Below are 22,732 nucleotides of genomic sequence, written 5' to 3' on the forward strand. Positions count from 1 at the left end.
TATGATGTAAAAATATAGCAAGTATAACAATTATAAAAAAAGTATAAAATTTCAAGAGCCTTTCTATGTTTAAAGATTAATTTGAACAAACTGTATAGCTGTTACATACTTTTTACCTACTTTTGTTGTTTCAATGAAGTAAAATATTTTTTATTGCATATAAAATTACAGTGGCAATACAAAACAGCAATTTATGTATAAAAATAGTCAGTTAATGTGCAACAGGTTTTTTTGTTGAAATAAACAAACATATGCGATTTAGATCCGAAAGAAAGTTACATTTCCATAGTGTAGCAATTGCGAAAACCAAAGATCTCCAAATTCGTACCTAGTTATTTTAAAAACGATACAAAGTATAATCATTTAAGACTTAGGTTTTAGCTTAAGGTTAAAATGCATGTACTACAAATTAACCTCGTACTGGACCTATTAGCAGTCAAGGCAATTTGGAGTAAGGTAGGTAAACATGAATCCGATATTCAATACTTGTGCGATGATGTTGATCTCCTTCATCGTAATTCCACCTTTTCTCACCTTCTTTACTGGTTCCTGGCCGTTTACTTTTAAAATTTTAGACAGATAGATAGATAAAACGTTTATATAAATCGTTCTCGAATCTCATGTTCCTGCACTATTCCTACGTTGGTTCACTCCGTTATCACTCCAATCAAAATTCTTAAAACGAGAGGACGTGGTCATAAATCACCACCCTCGTTTAATTCCAAACTTCACGTGATTAATATTGTTTGTGTACTATGTCCAATTTTCCGAATCCGAGAAATTATGGACCGAAATGTCACAGGTGTCCTAAGTTCGTGTCATTTTATCTCTAGGTGCACATGCGTAATTCCGACACTTTGGATACTCGGATGTATAGAATCAAATTCGGAACGTATACTAATCGGATGCAGTGCGCAAACGCGCTCATTGTTAAATTATATAGTTATAGAGGCCCTTTTGGAGTGAATGTTACTGTAGGGCTACTAGCACTATACGGCATGACTAGCGCGAGAGCGACATAAAGCGCGAACTCTCTATGCGAGAAAGCACTATCTCGCGTTTTATGTCGCTCTCGCGCAAGTCGCGCCCTTTTGTGTTAGCCCTACTGGATTGTGTTTAGTAGAGACTGTTTTATACTAATTGTATTGTCTTATATCATTTTATGTTACAACTTTTATTTCTACTTTTAAATAAATTATGTGCATCGATCTTTCCTTTCATTTCGCCAGGCTAGGTTAGAGATGTGTTAAGAAGGATTAAGATATTACGGCATTGTCTTAAAGATAAAAACATTGTCTAGACAATATGCTTAGCCTTATGCGATTACCGAATCTTTTAGATAACATTTTTATTACATCAAATTGGGGGTGTGACACTACAACTGATTGTAATAATGAGAAATTCGTACTGTTTTGTATACATCGCATTTTATTAAGGAAGATAAGTGAATACGTATTAGCTATAACATGCTTTAAAAAGTCATATTGGTTTCAAATACAATTGTGCAAGGATTTTGAACAGGATAGTTAGTATCTTATCAATTCGTACAGTGGACAAAATTGTACATTGAACTTTCGATAAAATTTTGTTTTTTAAAGATTATCTTTATACTGTCTGTTATTTACGATATTTATTTACAAAAAAAATTGCGCAGTTAGATTTGCAAAAAGAAATGCATTTCATTATGCTTAATCTATAGAATTTAATCTAGCATCAAGTACATTACGATATTTCATTTTGTTTATTTCTTTGTTTACTCTTTTTATTGCGCAGTTTACAGTGTACTGCACTTAAATACGAGTACCTACTTGTTTTGGTGAATATAAGTACCTAGAGTTAGAATTTTTAACGACAAAATATAAATAAATGATGACCTATCCAACCCAGCAACCAAACACAAATCTTCTAATTTTGGCATGATTATACTAAAACAAGTGGTACAGGGTTTCCCATCTAAAGTGATCCAAAAAGATAGGGGACATCGTAAAGACCGATTTAAAATAAATATTTTTTTCGAGGAGATCGATACTTTAGAAGTACAAATTTTTTAAAATATTATTGCACTAGTTATCAAAATTTGAAATTTATTTATTCACTTTAGTTTGAAAACTATTCCACTAAATCAAATGAAATTTGTTATGGGAAATAAAATTATTGGTGATTTATTTTTGGTTCATGAAAAACGTTCTATTTTCTAAAAATCCGAAATGACGAGAAATTAATTATACTACCTTGATAACCAACAACTAAGGTGTTTTATAATATCCTTCTTAATTCTGTAGGATTGAAAGCTACCAGGAATCGAACCTTAAGAGCCAAATAGCCGTCGCACACCGGTCGGTGGATCCCGGCGCATACCGGTGATCCCAGTGCTTGCCGGCGCTTTCCGCCGCGGCATCCTCTAGCGTGCTCTTCAATGCCGCAGAGAGAAATGCGCCGAGGTCGGTCTCGAGAGCATTCAGTGCATTGAAATTAAAACCTTATTACAATTGAAATAGTATATATTATGATATACATTGATACATTTAATGTCCTCTGCCTTCCGCCGGTTTGCGCTGGCCTTATTGCCACTGAATTTTTTTTTTGGCGTAAATCTCGTTTTAAGGTACGTACGCACGTATGTACGGGCGTACAGATTTAATAAGGTTTCGATAACGTAATTCCTAACTTTAATTTCGAATTTGTAAAAAAGTTAAATCATCATAATTTGACCACCTCTCTCGGTGTCTCAGCGGTTCAAACTATGCGCTAGGTGAGGAGGTTCGATTCCCGGTAAAACTAATTCAGGAAATGAACTTTTGTAAATTGACCCTGGTTTGGGAGTTTAGAGTAAAGCTTCGAAGTTAATTTTAATATTCTGGTACTCATTGTACAAAGAATTTTCTAGTCATATATGAAATACTTTAAAGAATTAGAACAATAATGCTCATGCGTACAACAAAGGTATGAATTTCCGTTTTACATTTATAGATCAATGAATCGCTTCACCTTGAATTTAAATAAGGCAAACGTATTTTTGCGATTTAGAAATCAAGATGTTTGTAGTCCTTATTACCTAAAGTTATGTAAATTGTACTGTATAGTAAACACGAGAAGTGTAACATAGAGACGTTATTATAGGGCCGATTATTAGATTATTTCACTGCCCCAAATTCAAGGAGGATTTTCGTTTAATTTGTGTTATTAAAAAATATTATGAAACAATAATGGAGTTCATCGTATTGCCTATTATTGTTACTTTAAATTTATTATACGTCTAAAATTCTATCCTCCTTGTCATAACTAACGCATTTGCATTTTGGTGACTTTTGAAATATTGGCACCTAAAGTTGTTTTTTCTTTGAAAAACGACAATTATGCTGATTTTGCTTAACAACTATAAAACTGAAACTAAATAAGATATTAAAAAACTGCTTATAGGGGGTTGTAGATCTTGTTTTGCTGATTCCATATATGTTAATAACTCGATTTTGCTAAAAATGGCGATTACGTTACTTATGATAAGGATGGCAGAATTACTAAGCATTCAATAAATTTCTTCGAAAGCACTTAACGCCTGTTCTTTAACGTTGCGTTATAATTTTATAATGCTGCTTCTTCTACCAGAAACTTTGTTATTTGTTAAGCTATCTGAGCACTCTTGTAGGCGTAACCTTTACTCTACACAGCGACACGGTAAGTATGTTGAAAGACGTCAATGGTCAGCGTTTGGACTTTGCCCCGAGCACCAACACCGTAACCGTCGAGAACATTCTTTATAGGTATAATATGGCAGTGTTTATTGTGGCTACGTACTTTCCTACAAACACCGATGTTCGTTGATTATGGTATACTATTTACCGGATCACTGGTCAGTTAATCATCGCAACAGGTATTATCTTCATAGCGTGTTCGATTAAATTAATATGCAAGGATTGTAGTTGTAAAGTACTCACCCATATTATATCCTTTACTTTTTTAATTATGATCTGTTTGCATTAACTCAGTGATTATTATTTTTGGTAGGGCTGTTTGTTATTAAAGTCTATATTGGCTTTACGTATGATAAATACGGTTAACTATTGACTGAATCTAAAGTAATTAAATTCCCTAAACATCTTTACGTATGTGTTGTTCATCTAAGTACGCATAAAGAGGTAAAATGTTTTAAGGTTTAAAAAGTTGCAGTTCCCTTTTCTGAAATAAGCAAGCATAGGTGTCATGATCACATTTTTTAATTTGACCTGAACCTACAAAAGGCTACCCTTATGTTAGAATGAGAAGTTTTCAATAACAACGAACAATAAGTTGTAATATTTCGAGTTCTTTAGTTTTTGCGATTGTTACATAGGAAATGAAACTATTTTTCGGATCTAAAACGCGTATATTTAGTTTCATTTCGTATAAGTAGTAAAGTAAATTTAAATCATATATATTTAAGAGTAAACTAAAGATGAGCATGTAGGTTCTATACAAATTCAATCACTAGGTACCTTTCGTGATCATACACTTTAGACTTCTTATCTTTCCACTGACAATAACAATGTGTTCATTCATATTTTTGGTTGTTAACATCATGGGAAAAAGTTCCAAGTTGAAAAATGTATGAAAATTGAAATTATAAATCACCAGAAACCAATCACATTGTCAGAGGAGTGTATCCGCCTTCATATTTATTAATAATCGATAACATGACGTTGCACTATTTGAAAACGTAGATAATCGAATTATTTGTTTTATCAGTCGGTGGGTGTGTATGTAACTATTGTCCGCTATGTATTGCGAGTAAATTAAAAATATCCCGTCTCTGCTGCGTTTATGCTACTGTACTGTGCAGCTTGCTTATTTTCCAAAGTGTATTTTAAATTGGTCGTATTTTACGGCCAAGGCCTCGCTGTCCCACCTTTTACTACTGCGTTGTTTGGACTTTGCAATCATATCCCACCAGGCAGTGCTACAGATCGGTCGGTCGTTCGAAACTTGTGAATTATCCGCGGAAAACGGAAAGCATTTTACCCTTTTTCTCAACAAGAGAGCAGTAGAAATGTATTCCATTGCTGAAGTTACCTTGGCCTTCGTAGTTCTTTACGTTTTCTCTTTCTTGTTCGAAGTAGTTAGCTCACTCGTACTCTAAAATGCGGGTGACTTTCTAATTTTACAAAAAATGTGATATTTTTCTATAAGTATATGTTAATTAAGTTAGGATTTAAGTTAATTAGTCAATCTATCAATGCAACGACTAGAATTAAAGAATTAATTTATTTATGTAAAAATTATGAACCTTTCGTCTTTCTCTGCGCGCATCGTCGTATCATTTCGGTAAGTTTTTTTGTTGATTTTATTTTATTTTTAACTTATTACCTTATTTTTACGGGTAATATTTTCATCTATTGCTTTCAAAATTTTGTAAAATTTATTATTAAAATAAGTTCAGAAGTGCGTAGAATCATTAATAAATGCTTGATTCGAAAAAAATTAGGTAAAACCAATTTATGTCATGCACACAGTGCTCGTAATTTTATTATAATTTGTCTTGTCGGAATGTAATTCGTTAAAACGTATCGATTAATAATTATGTGAGTTGGCGCCATATTCAAAGTTTGTCTCCTTTTAGCGCCATCTGTGTGATATGGTCGTTATTATTTGCGATCTTGATGTTGTTCAGTCACTTACATACTATACGCATAAAAATGTTGGACTTTGGACTCATCTCATTCACGTGCGTACCCTACGCCACCATATTATTTTCTTAATATTGAAGATTTTTTATATAAACTAATTACTGCAATTGATTGAATCAGATCATTGATTGAATGTTACTATTATAACGAAGTAATAAGCAAAATATTCAGAAATAAATTATTTTTTTCAATAGGTAATAAAATCCACTCGCTGTTGCTGTAATAGGACAACCCTATAAAAAAATAATGTCAATTGTCAATATCAGTTGTTTTGCCACTTATGCTTTTATTTGCAGATTTTGCTTTTAAAAGGACTGAAAATGAGGTATCTAAAAGTACACAAATTGTTCATAAAGCAAAATAAGCTTGTATTAAGTAGGCGAACTTATTCTGTAGCGCATAACAGCAAATGGCAAAGTGTTGTTGGCTTAGAAGTTCACGCCCAGTTGAATACGGAATCGAAGTTGTTCTCTGGCGCACGTAATACGTTTGGTGGTGTAGTAAACGACTGTGTATCATTATTTGACGCTGCGATACCCGGAACTTTACCAGTATTGAACAGAAAGTGTGTAGAATTAGGTATATTGACTGCTTTATCCTTGTCGTGTAAAGTGCATGAAGTATCAACTTTTGATAGAAAACATTACTTTTACGCGGATCTTCCGGCTGGTTATCAGATTACACAGCAAAGAGCACCTTTGGCTAGTGACGGCGTTATTAATTTTCAGGTATTCATAGTTTACGATATAACCTGTTTACGCTTTCATTAATTAAACTTCATCGCTATTCTTGTGATACTCTGTGATCACCTTGTCCTTTAATTTGAAAATTTAATTTTGGAATACTTAACATTTAACCTAATGCAAATTGCGCAGTTGTGAAACATTGATTTTAATTGCCTAGTTTCTGGTTAACTAGGTCATCTTTCCTGCACAAATTTTTATTGCTATTAGCCCACATACATTTTTATTTGACTCACAATGTATGAACAAATAGTATTTGCAACCACTATTAATGAAAGAAGCCCCACATTCTACCACAGCCCTGTCTTTGTTACATTCTAAATGCATTTTGAAATTCTATGTGACATGTGTGGTTTTAAGTAAAACCTTTGTATCTATTGTTCCAGGTTTTCACACCAGGAGTCCACAAGAAACCATATTCAAAGAGCTCAAAGATAAAGCAGATTCAGCTAGAACAAGATAGTGGCAAATCACTGCACGATGCAGAGTTAAAGCGCAGCCTTGTAGATCTCAACAGAGCAGGGGCCCCGCTGATTGAACTAGTGTTTGAACCAGATTTAGAGGTTATTTTCTTTTCTTTGCTCATTTACAGTTATAAAAATTACCAACATTAAAAACTACATAATATTTTATTGTACAAACCATTTTTTTCCAACCTCTGCATAAGTTATTTTTAGAAAAAATTTGCTACAAATAATGCTAAAAGTTATAGTATAATACAGGTGATGACAACTTTTGATGAGAACAAGATACCATTCTGACTTGATCCCTCTTTTATTACAGGATGGTGAAGAAGCTGCTGCACTAGTCAAAGAGTTGGTGCTAATAGTACAGCGATTGGGAGCATGCACTGGTCGCTTGGAAGAGGGAGCGTTGCGAGTAGACGCTAATGTGTCGCTGCGACGCCCTGGCGATCCGCTATCGACTAGAACTGAGGTGTGTGTACAATACAATACTGTCTATTGCAACTAGCATAAAATAGCATTTTTTGCTTTTCAACTTAATTCCTTTTTTATGTATATTATAGATTCCATGTTTGATAGTAAACAAAACACGTGTTTGTGATGTCTTTACTTTTAAATATATAATCTATGATATTCACAAAACTGGTATATTTAACTTCAAAAGTAAAAATGCTATGTTGTGGCCTACAACAACTTACATGGGAGGCATCTATACATATCTTAACTGATAATTTTGGTACTTGGTACTTGGTGTAACAGGCTGGTGTCCGCAACTAGAGATCAAGGTGCCTATTTTGCGTGTGGTAGGTAAGCGTGACTGATACTTATAAATAGCTTACTTTTTGGTGGTTGTTACATTACAGTGTTTAACAAATTTTCCAAAAAGGTTTTGTTTCTGATTTGACACTATTGGTTTCTGTTCCATTGAGCAGCGAGTATGTAGAAAAGTTAGCTATACCCCTTTAAGTTTGCTTTTGTGGATATCATAGTAGTGTTTCCTAAGCTGCCTTTTATTTTATATTTTTTATATTTATGTAGCTGCATAGTGGTATTTACATAATCACGCAAATCTAAATATTTGGAGAACATTTTTGAAAATTTGTATGTTTAGTTAATGGTAATAATTAAATTTTCAACTTTTCATTGTCCTGACCACATAAGCAAAGTTTTTCCGGGAAATACAGTTTTTTCATGTTTTTATTTTAGAACCAATTAGAAAATGATATTGATAACCCTGAAACAAAAATTACATGGTGTTATTTATTATGGGACTTAAGTTTTCAATGTTTATATTGCTATATTTGCAACCCTTGAAATTTGCAAAAAAATTTATTGTGCCAATCTATAAAACTTAACATTACAATTTAAACAGTTTCTGGTTTTATTTCAGATAAAGAACATAGGGTCAATCCGCGGCGTGGCGGGTGCGGTACGGCATGAAATCGGCCGGCAACGCAGTGTTCTTGAGCGCGGCGGCACCATCGTGAACGAGACCCGCTCATGGGACGCCACTAATAAGGTCACCATTTCGATGAGGGACAAAGAAACTGTACAGGATTATAGGTGAGAACTTTGCTACGTATTCCAAAAAAACTTGTAATACATCTCATCCGCCTGTAATAGGCAGTTTACTGAGGGATGTGGACAAATTTCCATATTGCCAGAATGGGTGGTTTAACGATTAAAGTTCTAAATGAATGAGAGAGAAAATTACCTAAATGCATCTCTAGAGGCCCTGCCTATGTTTCACCCAAAACTAAAATATGTTTTTAGGACATTTAGTAAAATATGTCTCAGATTTTCCAGCCTTTTTCTTAAAATACATCATGATGACAAATAGGAATAAAAATAACTCATGAATAAAATTTTAGTTTTTAGTAACGTTATATTTTTTGAACTTCTTCATACAAAATTTATTATATTTTTTGTGAAAGTACGCCGCTAGTTTGTTGTTATAATAATTGATATAAAAATCGAACGAACTCAAAAAAAAAAGATCCTTCGATCTGTCTGGACTCGAACTAACGACATTTTCGCTTAATGCTTTCTATAGTAACTCTGACAATGGAAGCGCACACTGTATGTCTTTTATTTTGTATCACTTGCTGTCTTTATAACCCACAGTAAAATATGAAAAGTATGACACAATATTGATGAAACTTGGAATTACCTTATCCAAGACTTTATCAATGAGTATTTTTACAAACAACAATTTTAGTAATGAATATTCTTTTGTCTTTCCAGATACATGCCGGAGCCGAATCTACCACCGCTACGTGTCAACTTAAAAACCCAAATAAGCAGCCAAGACGTTATCAGTGTACCACTAATTCAAGAGACAATTCCAGAACTTCCTGAACAAACTAGAAAACGCCTCATAGAAACTTATAAACTGCGTTCAGAAACTGCAATACAATTAGTCAATGAACCTGTGTTATTGGAATATTTCCAAGAATTAATTTCCGATTCGAGAAATCCGATTAAAGTGTCGAATTTGCTAATTAACGATCTGTTGACTGCACTAAATAAAAGAAAAGTCGATGTGGATGATTGCCCTGTTACTGTTACTGTGAAACAAATGAAAGAACTTACTGACTTGTTATTCCAAAAAGAAATTAACTTAGACATGTTTAGAAAAGTTTTAGATGAACTACTACAATCTTGTGATAGTGATAATTCTCCTTTAAGGATAATTAAAGAAAAGGGCTGGTCAATTATCAATAACGAAAAAGAGATCACAACAAAATGTATAGAAATAATAAAAAATAATCCAAAATTAGTTAAACAGTATAAAGAAGGTAAGGTAAAAGTTTTCAAAGCTTTATTAGGTATGTTGGCTAAGGATACTCAAAATAAATTCGATATGTCTGCTGCGTCTAAAAAGATGGAAGAGTTATTAAAGGATAAATAAAACGGAATCTTGAAAGTGATTTGTTTCATTACAAAGTTAAACCATCCCTTGCAAAATACGTATCAAGTACAGGGTAGGCCTTATATTTTAAAGCGAGTTTATCCATAAAGATACTAGGCTAAATTAGCCAGTTATACATTTGAAAATCTGTAAAATTATTCTTTTGGAAATTCTCTGAACTAATAGAGAAAAAAGCTAAACAGTAAAAAAAAAACTGTAGCTACAATTACATGCACTTTCGATACCTATTCAAAGCCTATTTATTCTTATTGTAATACTAAATTAAACTATGTACTTTTTTCAATAGCAACCTCCTTTAAAGTTTTAGATGCGACTTCAAATTGTTATTAGAACTAAAATGGCGGTCACGATCGTCAAAGACAATTTGACATTGTAAAACAGCTATTCGTAAATCACTCGTTGAGTACTACCCGCATGAATTACAGCATTGGCATGCATCGCCAACTTGCTCGTATTTTACGAAGGTTGTTTGTTTACGAAGTCGCACGCGCCCCGAATACCAACCCACTGCAGCTCTTTGCAATTCAGGGGTGATAAACTTAAGTGTATACTTCTATTCTTATGTTTTTTCTTTACAAAATTTCGCCTTTCTAATTAGTTGAAGAAGTTTACTTGTAAACAGACACTGTGCACTCTCATAAGTAATACAGTCCTCCTTTCTCTCTTTTAACAATTTTAAATTTTAATTTTTTTATATATTTTTTCTATTTTAAATATATGTATTTTTTATAATATCACGTGACGGGACGGACAAGTCGTGCGCCTGATGGTAAGCTACACGCCTTAACAATTGCAGTGCCTTGCAGATCTTTAAATCGCAAAGATCTGAGTGGCACTGCCACTGAGCCCATCACCCTGAGGCATAAGTTGACAATTCCCATGTGCCTGTCATTTCACCAGCTCCCCTACCCTTCAAAACCGGAACGCAGTAATGCTAACATTATACTTGGCGGTGGCAGTACTTCCCTGGACGAACTCTTTCACAAGGAGCTCTACTGCTGCTTTCTTTTGCATTTCATTTCAAAACATACCTTAATAACTATAACTAATATTTACACCAAGAATCATATTATTTACGACTTAGAACTACAGAAAAGAAGAACAATTGTTTTCATACTTGTTTCATTGTAAATTAAATTATATAGTTACTTCATATTTTTTGTCTCCTTATGTACGTAATTGTGTATTTAGAAACTGTATTTATGTTAATCGCACATAATTTTTTAATAGTTGACAACTGGCGTGTGAAGTTGTTTACAAGCAAATGAAAGATGCAACACGAACAATTAGCAACAAACGTGCATATTGATACGTACTTAATGGTGAATTTAAGGTACGGATCAAGGGGGGCGCCAAAGCCTCAGGACAAATAAAAGAGTTATCCAATAACAAACGTGACTCTGCGACTATACTTATTACGTACCTATAGTACAACAAGAGTTTATAACAACTTACTCTTTACCTCATGCTTATGAATTGGAATAAAAGGATGATACACCAAATATAATAATCAAAATAAATAGTTAAATACGTTCTAATCGTGGGGACTATTAGCCATTTGATTTTACGCAATAATATTTGTTACGGCTTTATCTTTAGGATCTTGAGGTTAGCTAGGCATTTCATTAATTTATTTGAATAAATGTAGGTATACTTTGTATAGATACAAAAAAATTACCTTTAGTGCCCGTAACAACAGTAATATATTTTTTATATTTGCTTTAAGTCTTGGTTTGTTCAAACTTCCATATAATAAATTGTGGGGGCGCTAACTCTTCAACTACGGCACTGTCTTGAACGTCCTCGTTTTCCAAATAATTGCATTTAGTCAACTTTAGTCACTACGTTCAGAGACACCGACCAACAATGTGGTCTACCATTGTAACCCTGCTCACAGTAGTGACTATCGCCTGTACTGAAACGACAGTACCGGGCATCAGCAGAACTTTTAGCCAGGGTGTTTCGAGTATGGGCTATAAGATAATATATGGAGATGAAGACATGACTGCGTTCAATGAAGTTGTAAATGACGCTGAGAAAAACGTTTTGAAGCAGAGACATGACAGTATGAATGGCATCGATCCGCTTAAGGCTCAGGATGTGAAATGTTTGATGTCCGTTGACCGTTACTGCTCCGAGGAAATGGGGGCTGTGAAAAGTGAGTAGATATTTATTTTATTCCAATATTTTAGAAAACTTAATTCCACTCCTTACTATCTTGTACTCGTTCTTACCAAGCGAAAGAGAGGAAAACAGAATATGAGAAAAACATTTGCCCTACAGCAGAAAACAGTAAGTAAGTAGTTTATAAGGGAAACAAATCCAACACATTTTGGCATTAAAATGAATATTCTATTAATATATTTGTTCTCTTTGTTTATTTTTAGCATGCTTTATAAATATTTACTAATTTACTGTTGTCTAAGACTTGTGATAGTTATTCATGTAATTTCGCGAGATATTATTTATTAATTTACTGTAAGTTTTTAATTCACTCTAAAGTCATCTTTACGTATTTAGTGTATATCGAACTGCCTCCGTGGCCGAACGGTTACCATGCTGGTCAGTCACGTAGCACTAGAGCTCCTTGTGAAAGAGTTCATCCAGGGTAGTATTGCCACCTTACCTATTTCTGCCGCCAAACAGCAATGTCAGCATTACCGCGTTCCGGTTTTGAAAGGTAAGGGTGCTGCTGAAATTATAGGCACATGGAACTTGTCAACTTATGTCTCAGGGAGACTGGCGCAGTGGCGGTGCCCCTCAGGTCTTTGCAATTTAAAGCTCTGAGTGCCTAGTTGCACTGCAACTGTTATGCATAGGCGGGTAGCTTACTATCAGGCGCACAACTTGTTCGTCCCGTCACTCAATATTATGTAAAAAAAGGTCCCGGGTTCGATTCAGAGTCTTGTGAGTTTGAGTGTATTTTGTGATTATCTATGCGAGGTCCATGGCACCCGCGACACAGGATTTCCCTATGAATGTGTGCGTTGAAAAAAATCTCTTTTCATCACAGGTGTCCTAATCCAAGCTCTGAAAGATGACTGCAAAGCCTGCACTGACCAGCAGAAGACAAGTGCTGGGCGAGTGATTGCTGCTATGATGGCCCATGATCCCACAGCTTGGAAGGTTTTCCTCACCAGGTACAGCGGTCTCGATAAAATTGAGAGAATTATTGGTTAAACTCCTGGCTAAGCTATTTAAAAATTGTACTTATAAAAGTTAATTTGTACGCCATTAATAAAAACTATATCAGCAAGATTTCTGTGCCGGCAAACAAAAATAATTTTTAAAAAGTCCATCTGACCTAATTTATCAAGTACCTATTTGCCACGACCATTTAAAGTTTTATTAAGCTACATTGAATTCAATAGATAGCAAATTAAGGTTAGTGCTCTGTTTCTTCCCTAAAACATTACAGTGGGTTACAGATTATATGAAAATTTTTGGCCTATAATAATTAGGCAAAATATTTGATTGTCGTTGGCCTAAATACGTAAGCCTAATCACATCCATTAATGCCAACTTTTGAGTACCTAGGTACAAAAAACAGAATTACTAGAAATAATTATATGACAGTCTATGATCATACCTTTGTTTTATAACTAAGAAGAAAAGATCTGCGAATATTTTTAGATTTAATTGCCCGGTAATGCTCTTGAAGGGTAAAAAAGAATTTCGTCGAAAAACGAAGTTACGAGGTTATCAAATTTAGCTGACGTAAATAGAACTCTATTTATTTGTTAACTTTACAAGTAGCTATCGGTTGTACAATGTAAATCTGAAATTTTTGTAAGTGGAGGCATGACAAAAAATGTGTATCAAATAATTTTGTAGGTCAGTCCTCCAAATAAAGAAGAGACGAAAACGTTCATCTGTAACATCTAAAACTGAGCAAACAAACAATCGCTATACACCAAACGTGGACTTTGATTTCGTTACCGCTGAGGAAATAGAGAATTCTAGAAATAGAATAGCAGCGCACGGTGTGCGTGTTCGAGTTAGGAGATTTGGATTCGAGAAGGTTTCAAACTTGAAAGATGAGACGGTTTTGTACCTTGATAAAGAAGTTAACATGTGATGAAATTATAATTTAAAATATTGAAGTAAGTTGCTAGTATTTTACACGTCGTTGAATAATATGTAGGTAAGACTTGTGTCTCAGGGTGACGGGCGCAGTGGCAGTGACCCTCAGATTTTTCGATTTAAAGCTCTGAGTGGCGCTGCAACTGTTATGGTCAGGCGTGTCGCTTACCATCAGGCGCACGACTTGTTCGTTCCCTCGCTTGATATTATAAATAAAACATTGCGCACATAGTATTAACTCAAAAATTGTTTCAAATTCAAGTCACAAATTCAGTTACGGGGCAATGAATACATTTCAATCCTAAAGTCCCTGGTGGTACTCATCATTTGCCATTTCCTAAGTTTGAAACCCTAGAAAACAAAAATCTTAAAAAAATCTCAAAAATCTTAAAAATTTTAATCTATAAATATTCAGTTTCTACTTACTTGGATAACAGAAATCGATGTGTAGTCTATATTTAGCTCTTTGAGATTTTTTGTATGTGTGATATTTTCCATAATAATTATTGTAAATGAGAAATGAGAACCTGTGAGAATTGTATCTACAAAGAGCAATTTATTGGTTGTTATTTTTCTCGAGTGAGTCTGCGTTGCGGATCATTAGGGATGTTTCAGACAATTTCACTTGTTTAAGTGCAATTTGCATTCTGTAATTTGTTGAAGAAACGTCTATAATAAGAAAAGAAACATCCTTAGTAAGGTCACTTCGAAATTGCGTATTAAAGATGGAGTGAAATAAATGTGGAGTAGATATAAGAGTTTTAAATAAAACTGTAATTGAATTACTAACTCACTTCTTGTTCCCTGAGCGAATAAAGATACTCTATAGAAATTATTCCTGTTTCATTACGTCTATGTAGATGTCATCCCAACTAGAGAATATCAATGAAATTAAGATACTTTAAATTTTGGGTTATCTTGCTTAGTTTCAGCGTCCGGGACGGTTTAAAAGAGATTTATGAGATGATGAATATTGAAACGATACTGATAGCACAATAATCAAGTATAGTAACTCCGTACAAACGTAGCAGCGCGCCTTGAATGTGTGTACGCCCGCCGCGCGTTGTGTACCGAAGCACACATATGCATAATCTTGCGATGCACTCGCGTTGCGTAGCGCTGGTCGTCACACGCGCCTGTAATTGCTATTAATAATAATAACGCTCACACTCAACATAGCCCCGCACTAGGGAAACCTTGTGTCGCGGATGCCATGGACACTCACTTAGATAACCACAAATTACACTCAAACTCACAAGACCGACTCTGAATGGAACCCGGGACCTTTTTTTTTACATAATATTAAGTGACGGGACGAACAAGTTGTGCGCCTGATGGTAAGCTACATGCCTATGCATAACAGTTGCAGTGCAACTAGGCACTCAGAGCTTGAGTGTGAGTTTGGGTGTAATTTGTGGTGTTTTATGGGTGTGTCCATAGCACCTGCGACATAGGATTTCCCTAGTGCGGGCTATGAGTGTGTACGTTATTTATTATTTTTTTATTTATACTATTATGCGAATGTGTGCGTCCGTACATGCGCACAGCGGGTGTGCACACATACAAGTTGCGCTGCTAGGTTTGTATGAAATTGCCATACTTGTCTTATTATACTATGCTATATTAGTGTATAATAATTATGTACCGAATTTTGTTACTTTATTTTTCTCCGTAAACATAACACTTACATAAGAATTTAGATAATATACACAGTTAAATTTATTACAGTATGTTTGCAAGAGACTGATTCCTAAAGTAAACCGAAGCTTGTAAGTATAGGTAACCAGGTCCCTCACCTCGGACAACAATTGTTATATAAAACATTGTAAAAATATTGACCGACAAATATAAATTAATGAGATTTATTAATGGTAAGTCAAAAGTAGTAGTAACTACGTTTCAACAAACACTTCGTAATTATCTCCTTAGCTTCATATTTTGTGCGGTGTTAAATATTGAGTAGATGATTAAATACATTGTAAAGCCGACTAACTCTGAAGTGAAAGAACTTTTTTAAAAAAGAAAAGAAGAAAAGAAGTTCTGAAGGTGTTATGGTCGGAACTAGAGATTCTTCGATTTGTTGTAGACAGTAGAGGTTCTGGAAGAGGGAATAATAGAGTATTGCCGTAATAAAGTTAAGAGAAGATACAACTTTCGCACTGATAGTACGTTCGTTTCGAGGTACGAGTACAGTTGGGATGTAGGAAAAATGACGTAGCGAATAAAAGGATATTACTTATAATTTCTTGTTGTACTTGTCAGCAACTATATATTTGCATGGCAGATTTAAAAAAATAACCTGTATGTGCCATGTAAATACTCGTACATACATGCATACGCAAATGTTGAGCCATCCAGATAATAATACTAAAATTGTTTTCAATTTCATCCCATTTTATTTGCGACTTTCGTGTTATCGTTGTCCATTTTTCACAGCCAGTTTTTATAAATTAATCAATAAGGAAGGAAAGTATTTACGATTTATATGGCAGTCAGCTTTTCTGCATGCATTTTAAGAATTTCTCAACAGATATTTTTTATCATGTGTTCCCAAGATATGATTGCGTTCACTTTTGTAGTGCTATGTTTCGGTATTTGTAAAGAATTGTTATGTTAAGAAATGCGTACAAAAGAACCCTCTATAGTTTTAAATCTGATCGTTGTTCTCCGCCGACGTTTTGCTCTCGGTCTTGTGGTCTTCCGCTTTAGTCGTCAATGTTTCCTTGACTTCAGACTTCTCTTTGCTTTCCAAATAGTTTTTCTTGTAAGTGCCGTCGGATTTGTACCTAAATATAAAAATGATATGGAAATTATATAAAAAAATATTAATATTAATATAAAAAAATGATATGGAAATTACCGACTAAAGCCAGGATAAAATCAGTTTAAGGGTGAAAATTAAATACTCGTTGGCAGTGTATGACAACGAAGCATGAAACTTAGTATAGGTATTGTATTATTTGAAAACTGCTGTCCACGACAGTAGTCAGGCAGAAGAGTTTTATACTTCAGCAATGCTTCAGTAACGCAATGATGTCAACCTACTAAGTTGCTTGTTGTGGCGCATTGCGCGCGCGCAATTTCAACGTACCGTGTGTCATGCTGTTCTGATTATGTAATACAACACAGCGTCACAACGCAATGTCTTCGCAACGTCGGCGCATCGCATCGTGTGGCATAGCTCTTAGAGTTTTATATATTTAAGGGATAAAAGAAGACGTGCTATAATTCATACTTGATTTCAATCCATTAGTAGCGACGTAAAATAAAACATTGCAAAACTGCAATTATCAAAATATTCGTAAGAGCTAAGTTGAACCAGTTAAAAATGAATGTAGACTACTAACTTTTCCTCTAATTTACCCCAGTCGGCAGATCTGTGGTCTATGATGTAGTGCATCACTTGATCCGCTCCCTCGCGTTGTGTCTGCGTGCACTTTTTACAATCATTTTGTATCGCATCGGGCAAATTTCCTGAAAAAATTACAACTCAATACAAATACACTTCAAACAGCTTTCGTAACTGAGGTCAGTGCCTATCAATTTAATCCTATATAAGTAAGTACGTACAATAAATATAACGATTCATTAAAGTAAGTCTAATACATTGTCCTTAACGAATACTTCCGGGTGTTTAGAATTCGTGACAAAAACAAATGACAATTTTGTCGCCTTAAGTAAAGTATGTCTCCATACGTGATCTACACGTCCTTCATTGAATGAAACATCAATGGAATGAATAGAAGAAGATGCCGACTGCCCAGCCTAATTCTTGTAACCTATTATGCTTTGAGATTTCGACAATGGGTTTCTCTGTTTGAACACAACAAAATGGTTGTGCGGATGTATAAACAAATGAAACTTAAATATACTTTGATAATTTTATTTATTTATAAGTGATTCACATTGTCGTTACCAAAATATACTTATTAGGTAATATAGCTATACACCAGCAAACACATTCACCTTGAAAGGCATTGCAACATGGAAGGGAGAGGGGCAGAAATAAAATGTAATTTATCCTGGAAATACTAATATCTCTATATTTTATGTTTTCATGCGCTATAATTTAAGAAATATAACAATGGCAATACTTTTATAAGGCGAGCGGGCATGTTGGTACGGGCTGACCAAGCCGAGTTTACCATGATCAAATTTGGGACGTCCTAAAGGAAAGTATATCAAGAGCAACTTTAGGGTGAGGTTAGACGAGCGTAATCCAGTGAGTTGTGAGTCGCGTTTTTTGAGTCTAAGAGATTTTATTTACACTGCATTTGGTTTCATATAAAAATCTTGTTTGTGCCACACTACGATGAAAAATTAATTGTCTGTCGACTCACGCTTATAATTACGTACGTTCGAATTTCGATCACACGCCGTTGGCAAGGGTGGAGAGAGGAGTGAGTGAAATATTTTTCGGCATGTGGTAGTACTTTACAAATTGATCTGGAGGCTTACATAGTCTTTCATATAGTATACGAAACTACTCACACTTTAATCTTCCCATATTGAGTGGATGTACCCAGTATTTTGTCTTTTTTTAACATCATCTAATATTATAAATGCATACATTTATAATGGATATACTACACTATACAACATAAACACCCCGTATAAACGCTTAAAAACAACTGAATAAAATACGTCTGTCTGGCGCTTCGACCGAATTTTAGTCACTAACTAAGTAAACTATGAGACTAAAAATCGCGATCCACAACTCGGAAAATTATGCTCGTCTGGACCCACCCTTTAGCTCAATTTACCATTGCCGCGGAACGTAATTGATTTTTTAATATTTGTAACGAAATCATACGTAAATAGCATAATGAACTTCAATCAAGATAGGGTATCTGCGGGAATCCCTGGGACTGACAAATTGATGACAAATGAAATTGACATAAAGTTGATTATGCTATACCTACAAAAACTATGTAAATTGAGCCTTAATCGACGAGCGCGTATGAAAGCATTTTTGATTTAGCAGATGTTTTTCTTCAAAACGTGTATGCATAATAATGTGCCACACTGCTACACCAATTGCCTAGGGAATTTCCTGTACTGTGAGTACCAAAGCAACGGAGTTCAATCTGAGGCCCTTCCCAGAAGACACAGACCAGAAGCAATTTAGAAAAGTCTATTTCCCAATTTGGTCCTACCGGGAATCGACACCGGGACCTGAGGTCGTCATCGAGGTTCAGAGGTGCTTATATGTACCTGTACATTTAGGCACCAGAATTTCATGATCGAAGTTCGCTTTGATTGTTTAAATTTAAAGATAACATTTTATAGTGTTGTTTTGATTTAAAGTATTCCTCATATTTGGCAGTTTCTATATAGTTCCGAAGTTTGAAAATTAAAATAATACAACTGTACATGTAGGCATTCATAATATTTAATATTTTCGTAATTTTCCGCTAGCTACGGGCTACTCCAATCGTAATAAAAACAACGATATGATCAACTTTGATAAATATGTAGATACCATAATTTTGGGTCATTTCACAATCGATTTGATCGAATATTTGTTTTCTCTGGAATGAAATAACATAAACATGGTTACGTAATGCCTCATCCTGTGTTTTATGTTTATATATCAAAATTATAAATGACTGAGCGGTGACAGATAGCCCAGTGAGAGAACAGTGTTTCTTCTTTGAGAGGTCAACAGCTCAAACTCCTGTGGCTACACATACAAACTGTCACTTGTCAGCATCGAGTATATAACCAGAAATAGAGACGAAATATAATTTAATTTGTTTGAAAACTATTCTGCCATATCATTACTGCAACAACTGCGCTCCGATTTTTCTAGCCGAGTTCGAAACAATTGACGGGTGTCGTCAATGGGTGTCGTCAACTGTTTCACTCAGAATCGACCAGTTAACTTGAGTTTTGCTATAATGGACGAAAATTGCAAAATTACATATTTAATATTTAATTACCTATGAAATGTGATTCCGTTTGTTTTATAATAGAAATTGTTGTTTTGCTGTTTTTCCCACACCACCGAATAGAACAGCACGGCGTTGTTAGAGATATTATCTTTATTACAATAAATACAGAATATTTTCTTATTTCGTCTCTATTTCTGGATATATACTCGATGCTTGTCAGGTATATATAAATTTCATTTCAATATAATCTCAGTACAGAGTACTAAAAAACCGACCTCAAAAGTACGTGGTAATTTGCCAAGTTTTATTGAAATATCCCCTAGTTGACCACTATACAGGACTGACACAGGAGATAGTAAAAATCTGTTCTCATTACTCAAAGTACATCGAGAGCGAAAAACGCCTTGAATTGGAGAATATCAAAACCATTAAAATAATTGCTCTAAGTAAAATTTTGGCGTTATTTATAAAAATGATTGTTCATGCGTGATCAGCCCCCTTAGAGGCGGATGATTTTCTTCAAAATGAAATGGGACCACTATGGAGGTAACCTCTTTCCAACAAAAAAAAGAATCATGAAAATCTATTTACGAATACTGGAGTTATTGCGTAACATATATAAAAATAACAAAAAAAAATTCCACTTCTTCGCGTCTGTGCCATTTCGGACGCAAGGCTAACATAGGATCCGATTAGATATGCGTGATTATGTAGCTAATATTCTGCAAATTCGCAAATAAAATGCCAGGATTTAATAACAGCGGCAGCGTTTCAATTCCGTGATCCCAAGACTGCTGCGCTCCTATTCAACGCGTACGTTTAATTCAAGCTTGAGTGCTTTGGTATGGGATTCTCGAGAAGTAAAATATGCCTTAACGATTGAGAGAGTGCAATGCAAGTTTGTTTGTATCTTTAGGCATTACGCCTATTATTAATTTTTTCTTCTTTAATGGTCGGCTTTAATGATATGGCGCGTATAGACGGTGGTTAGTAGCCATCATACGCAAGAGAAAAGAGTTGCGCCTCGACATCACTCTGTGCAACAGCACCAACTGCAGCCTGAGCACATTGTATTCTCGTAGATGTTTGCCCAACTTCGAATAGAATATTAATGTTTTGTTTTTGAGTTGCTGTTTGTTTGTACCGCGTAAGTAATTAACCCTAAAATTAAAAAGTATGTTGCAATTTACTGCAAATTTATGGAGAAGTTTTAAAATAAATCATGATTATATTATTAGAGATTAGCGAAAGAATTGCTCGATTTAATTCCGCCTTCCCTTTTCCATTACTGGGATTAAACGTGGGCTTGGGTTCCACCCCTACTTTGTGGGTATTCCAAGGATTCACACGAAGCGTTAGCTCAATTTATATTGCGGCGGAACGGAGTGGAAGCGAATTTTTGTAACATATCATAATGAACTTTATGGTCAATGGTGTAGCGTACAAACTAGGTACGAGCCAAAATCTTCCACGGAATTGGAAGTTATGTTAAGAAAGCTATGTTATAAAAATTTGCTTCCATTTCGTTCGCCGCAATATAAATTGTGCGTTACGCTTCACACACAGTTATATTGCGAACGCTTATGGTATGGAATTCCCGGCCTGCTTATTTCGTGAACGTTATTTTAACTTGGGACTTTTCAAAGCTAGAGTGAATAGGCATCATTTTTGGTGTGCATGGTACATCGTCGACCACATCGTCACTTACCATCAGGTGAGATGGATGAAATGCGATTTATATTTTATAAAAAAAAGTCTCTTGACCAAATTATGTTACCTACCCACTACTGCTTATTCTTACGCCATGCTTACGCTGCGGAATAGATAATCCATCCGCATTAGAAAAACTGGGTCTATATCGATTTAGAGGCGTGTCGAGCCGAAAAGAACGCCGTGCACTCAACCTTTTTGCCAACCTGAGTAAGGTTAACTCTACAAGGTTTCAATGCACCGACCTCCAGGGCAATTGCGTTTCTGAACGAGTTCCTTGCACTCGATTAGGTAGCTGATGTATTAGGAGACAATTGATCGTAATCCATAGCTGCTATAACACGTTTTATTCATTTATGTTATGATGGAACTAGATAGCTTCATATTTTGTATGCATATGTTTTTTTAAATTAATTTTATTATCATTTTTATACTCAAGATAACAATATTATTACACCGAATATCTTGCTAGGCGTTTTGGATGGAAGAATTTATTGTAAATTAATAAATGGTTTTTTAACTCTTTATTTACTTTACTTTGAGCATTATTGTAAATGATCATCGCCATTACAAAAAAAAATACTTATTAAAATCCAACTAGATAAACCCAATACTACCTAACCAAACATGTATATAAAATCTTCGCGGCACTACATGTTGACTCCGACAAAACGTATTTAAACCACCTGAAATGTATCGAAACCAACCTGTGCAAATAACCGCACCCTGATAGGTTCTATCCGAACACACTTCATGAGCAAATGCAGTACATCCTCAGCTATTTCTTAAGTTTCGCATTCGGTGAATTCTCACTCCGCATCAAATACTAAATTTCGTTTAATGGAACGTGTCCGAATCGAAACCTACTATGAATAAATAAATGTCAAAGAAGCCCGTGGAAAACGTACAAAGCTCCCAATCAGGGTTCGGCCAGTGTGGTAGGCCTAGACTATTTCCCTAGTGAGACCAGCGGGCTCTGGACAGGGACTCCGGAGCCTGCATTGCACGGCCTCACTCGTCTGGGGGGCGGGTCGGAGGACAACCGACTCGCCCCTCCGTTGGCGCGGGAGCCCTAGCGTAAGCTAGGGCGGCCGGGCGGCGCGTCGTGGTGAATGTTCACTGATTCCACGGCGCCGACTCAACCGGCGAGAGGGAAACCCGGGGGGGTTTTAGTAGGGTAGGCCCTCCAGTCTGGAGGGAGAGTCCCCACATAACCCCTGAGTCTCCCTGGGCTCAGGGGTATCCA

At 35.2% G+C, this 22,732-nt stretch overlaps 3 protein-coding genes across 3 annotated transcripts in view; 2 read left to right on the forward strand and 1 right to left on the reverse strand.

Moving 5' to 3' along the window:
* Nucleotides 1-5,593: 5,593 nt before the first annotated feature.
* Nucleotides 5,594-9,786, forward strand: LOC113230677 (glutamyl-tRNA(Gln) amidotransferase subunit B, mitochondrial). The gene is made up of 6 exons (XM_026464713.1): nucleotides 5,594-5,698; nucleotides 5,957-6,388; nucleotides 6,790-6,966; nucleotides 7,187-7,339; nucleotides 8,258-8,430; nucleotides 9,112-9,786. The coding sequence occupies exons 1-6, from the start codon at nucleotides 5,609-5,611 to the stop codon at nucleotides 9,776-9,778; spliced, it is 1,692 nt and encodes a 563-aa protein (XP_026320498.1). The 5' UTR covers nucleotides 5,594-5,608; the 3' UTR covers nucleotides 9,779-9,786.
* A 1,871-nt stretch (nucleotides 9,787-11,657) lies between these two features.
* Nucleotides 11,658-14,233, forward strand: LOC113231043. Its single transcript, XM_026465203.1, has 3 exons — nucleotides 11,658-11,957; nucleotides 12,813-12,939; nucleotides 13,634-14,233. The coding sequence occupies exons 1-3, from the start codon at nucleotides 11,666-11,668 to the stop codon at nucleotides 13,875-13,877; spliced, it is 663 nt and encodes a 220-aa protein (XP_026320988.1). The 5' UTR covers nucleotides 11,658-11,665; the 3' UTR covers nucleotides 13,878-14,233.
* Nucleotides 14,234-16,348: 2,115 nt separating this feature from the next.
* LOC113230872 (putative odorant-binding protein A10) overlaps nucleotides 16,349-22,732 on the reverse strand; it is a 7,414-nt gene continuing 1,030 nt past the window's right edge. Inside the window, exons 2-3 of the mRNA XM_026464975.1 lie at nucleotides 17,230-17,356; nucleotides 16,349-16,668 (exon numbers count right to left, since the gene is read on the reverse strand). Coding sequence (XP_026320760.1) covers nucleotides 16,530-16,668; nucleotides 17,230-17,356 — 266 coding nt within the window. The 3' untranslated portion in view covers nucleotides 16,349-16,529. The remainder of the gene's footprint in view (nucleotides 16,669-17,229; nucleotides 17,357-22,732) is intronic.

The sequence above is a fragment of the Hyposmocoma kahamanoa genome, unplaced genomic scaffold (genome assembly GCF_003589595.1).
Source record: "Hyposmocoma kahamanoa isolate Upper Pololo Valley unplaced genomic scaffold, ASM358959v1 64, whole genome shotgun sequence".
Lineage (NCBI taxonomy): Eukaryota > Metazoa > Arthropoda > Insecta > Lepidoptera > Cosmopterigidae > Hyposmocoma > Hyposmocoma kahamanoa.

Bases quoted from the DNA above. Each gene is read 5' to 3' on its own strand.
- LOC113231043 (XM_026465203.1), top strand. From the start codon at position 11,666: ATGTGGTCTACCATTGTAACCCTGCTCACAGTAGTGACTATCGCCTGT. The intron at 11,958-12,812 runs GTGAGTAGATAT...TTTTCATCACAG, and splicing joins GGAAATGGGGGCTGTGAAAA to GTGTCCTAATCCAAGCTCTG. The intron at 12,940-13,633 runs GTACAGCGGTCT...ATAATTTTGTAG, and splicing joins TGGAAGGTTTTCCTCACCAG to GTCAGTCCTCCAAATAAAGA.
- LOC113230677 (XM_026464713.1), top strand. From the start codon at position 5,609: ATGGTCGTTATTATTTGCGATCTTGATGTTGTTCAGTCACTTACATAC. The intron at 6,967-7,186 runs GTTATTTTCTTT...CTTTTATTACAG, and splicing joins TGTTTGAACCAGATTTAGAG to GATGGTGAAGAAGCTGCTGC. The intron at 7,340-8,257 runs GTGTGTGTACAA...GTTTTATTTCAG, and splicing joins CGCTATCGACTAGAACTGAG to ATAAAGAACATAGGGTCAAT.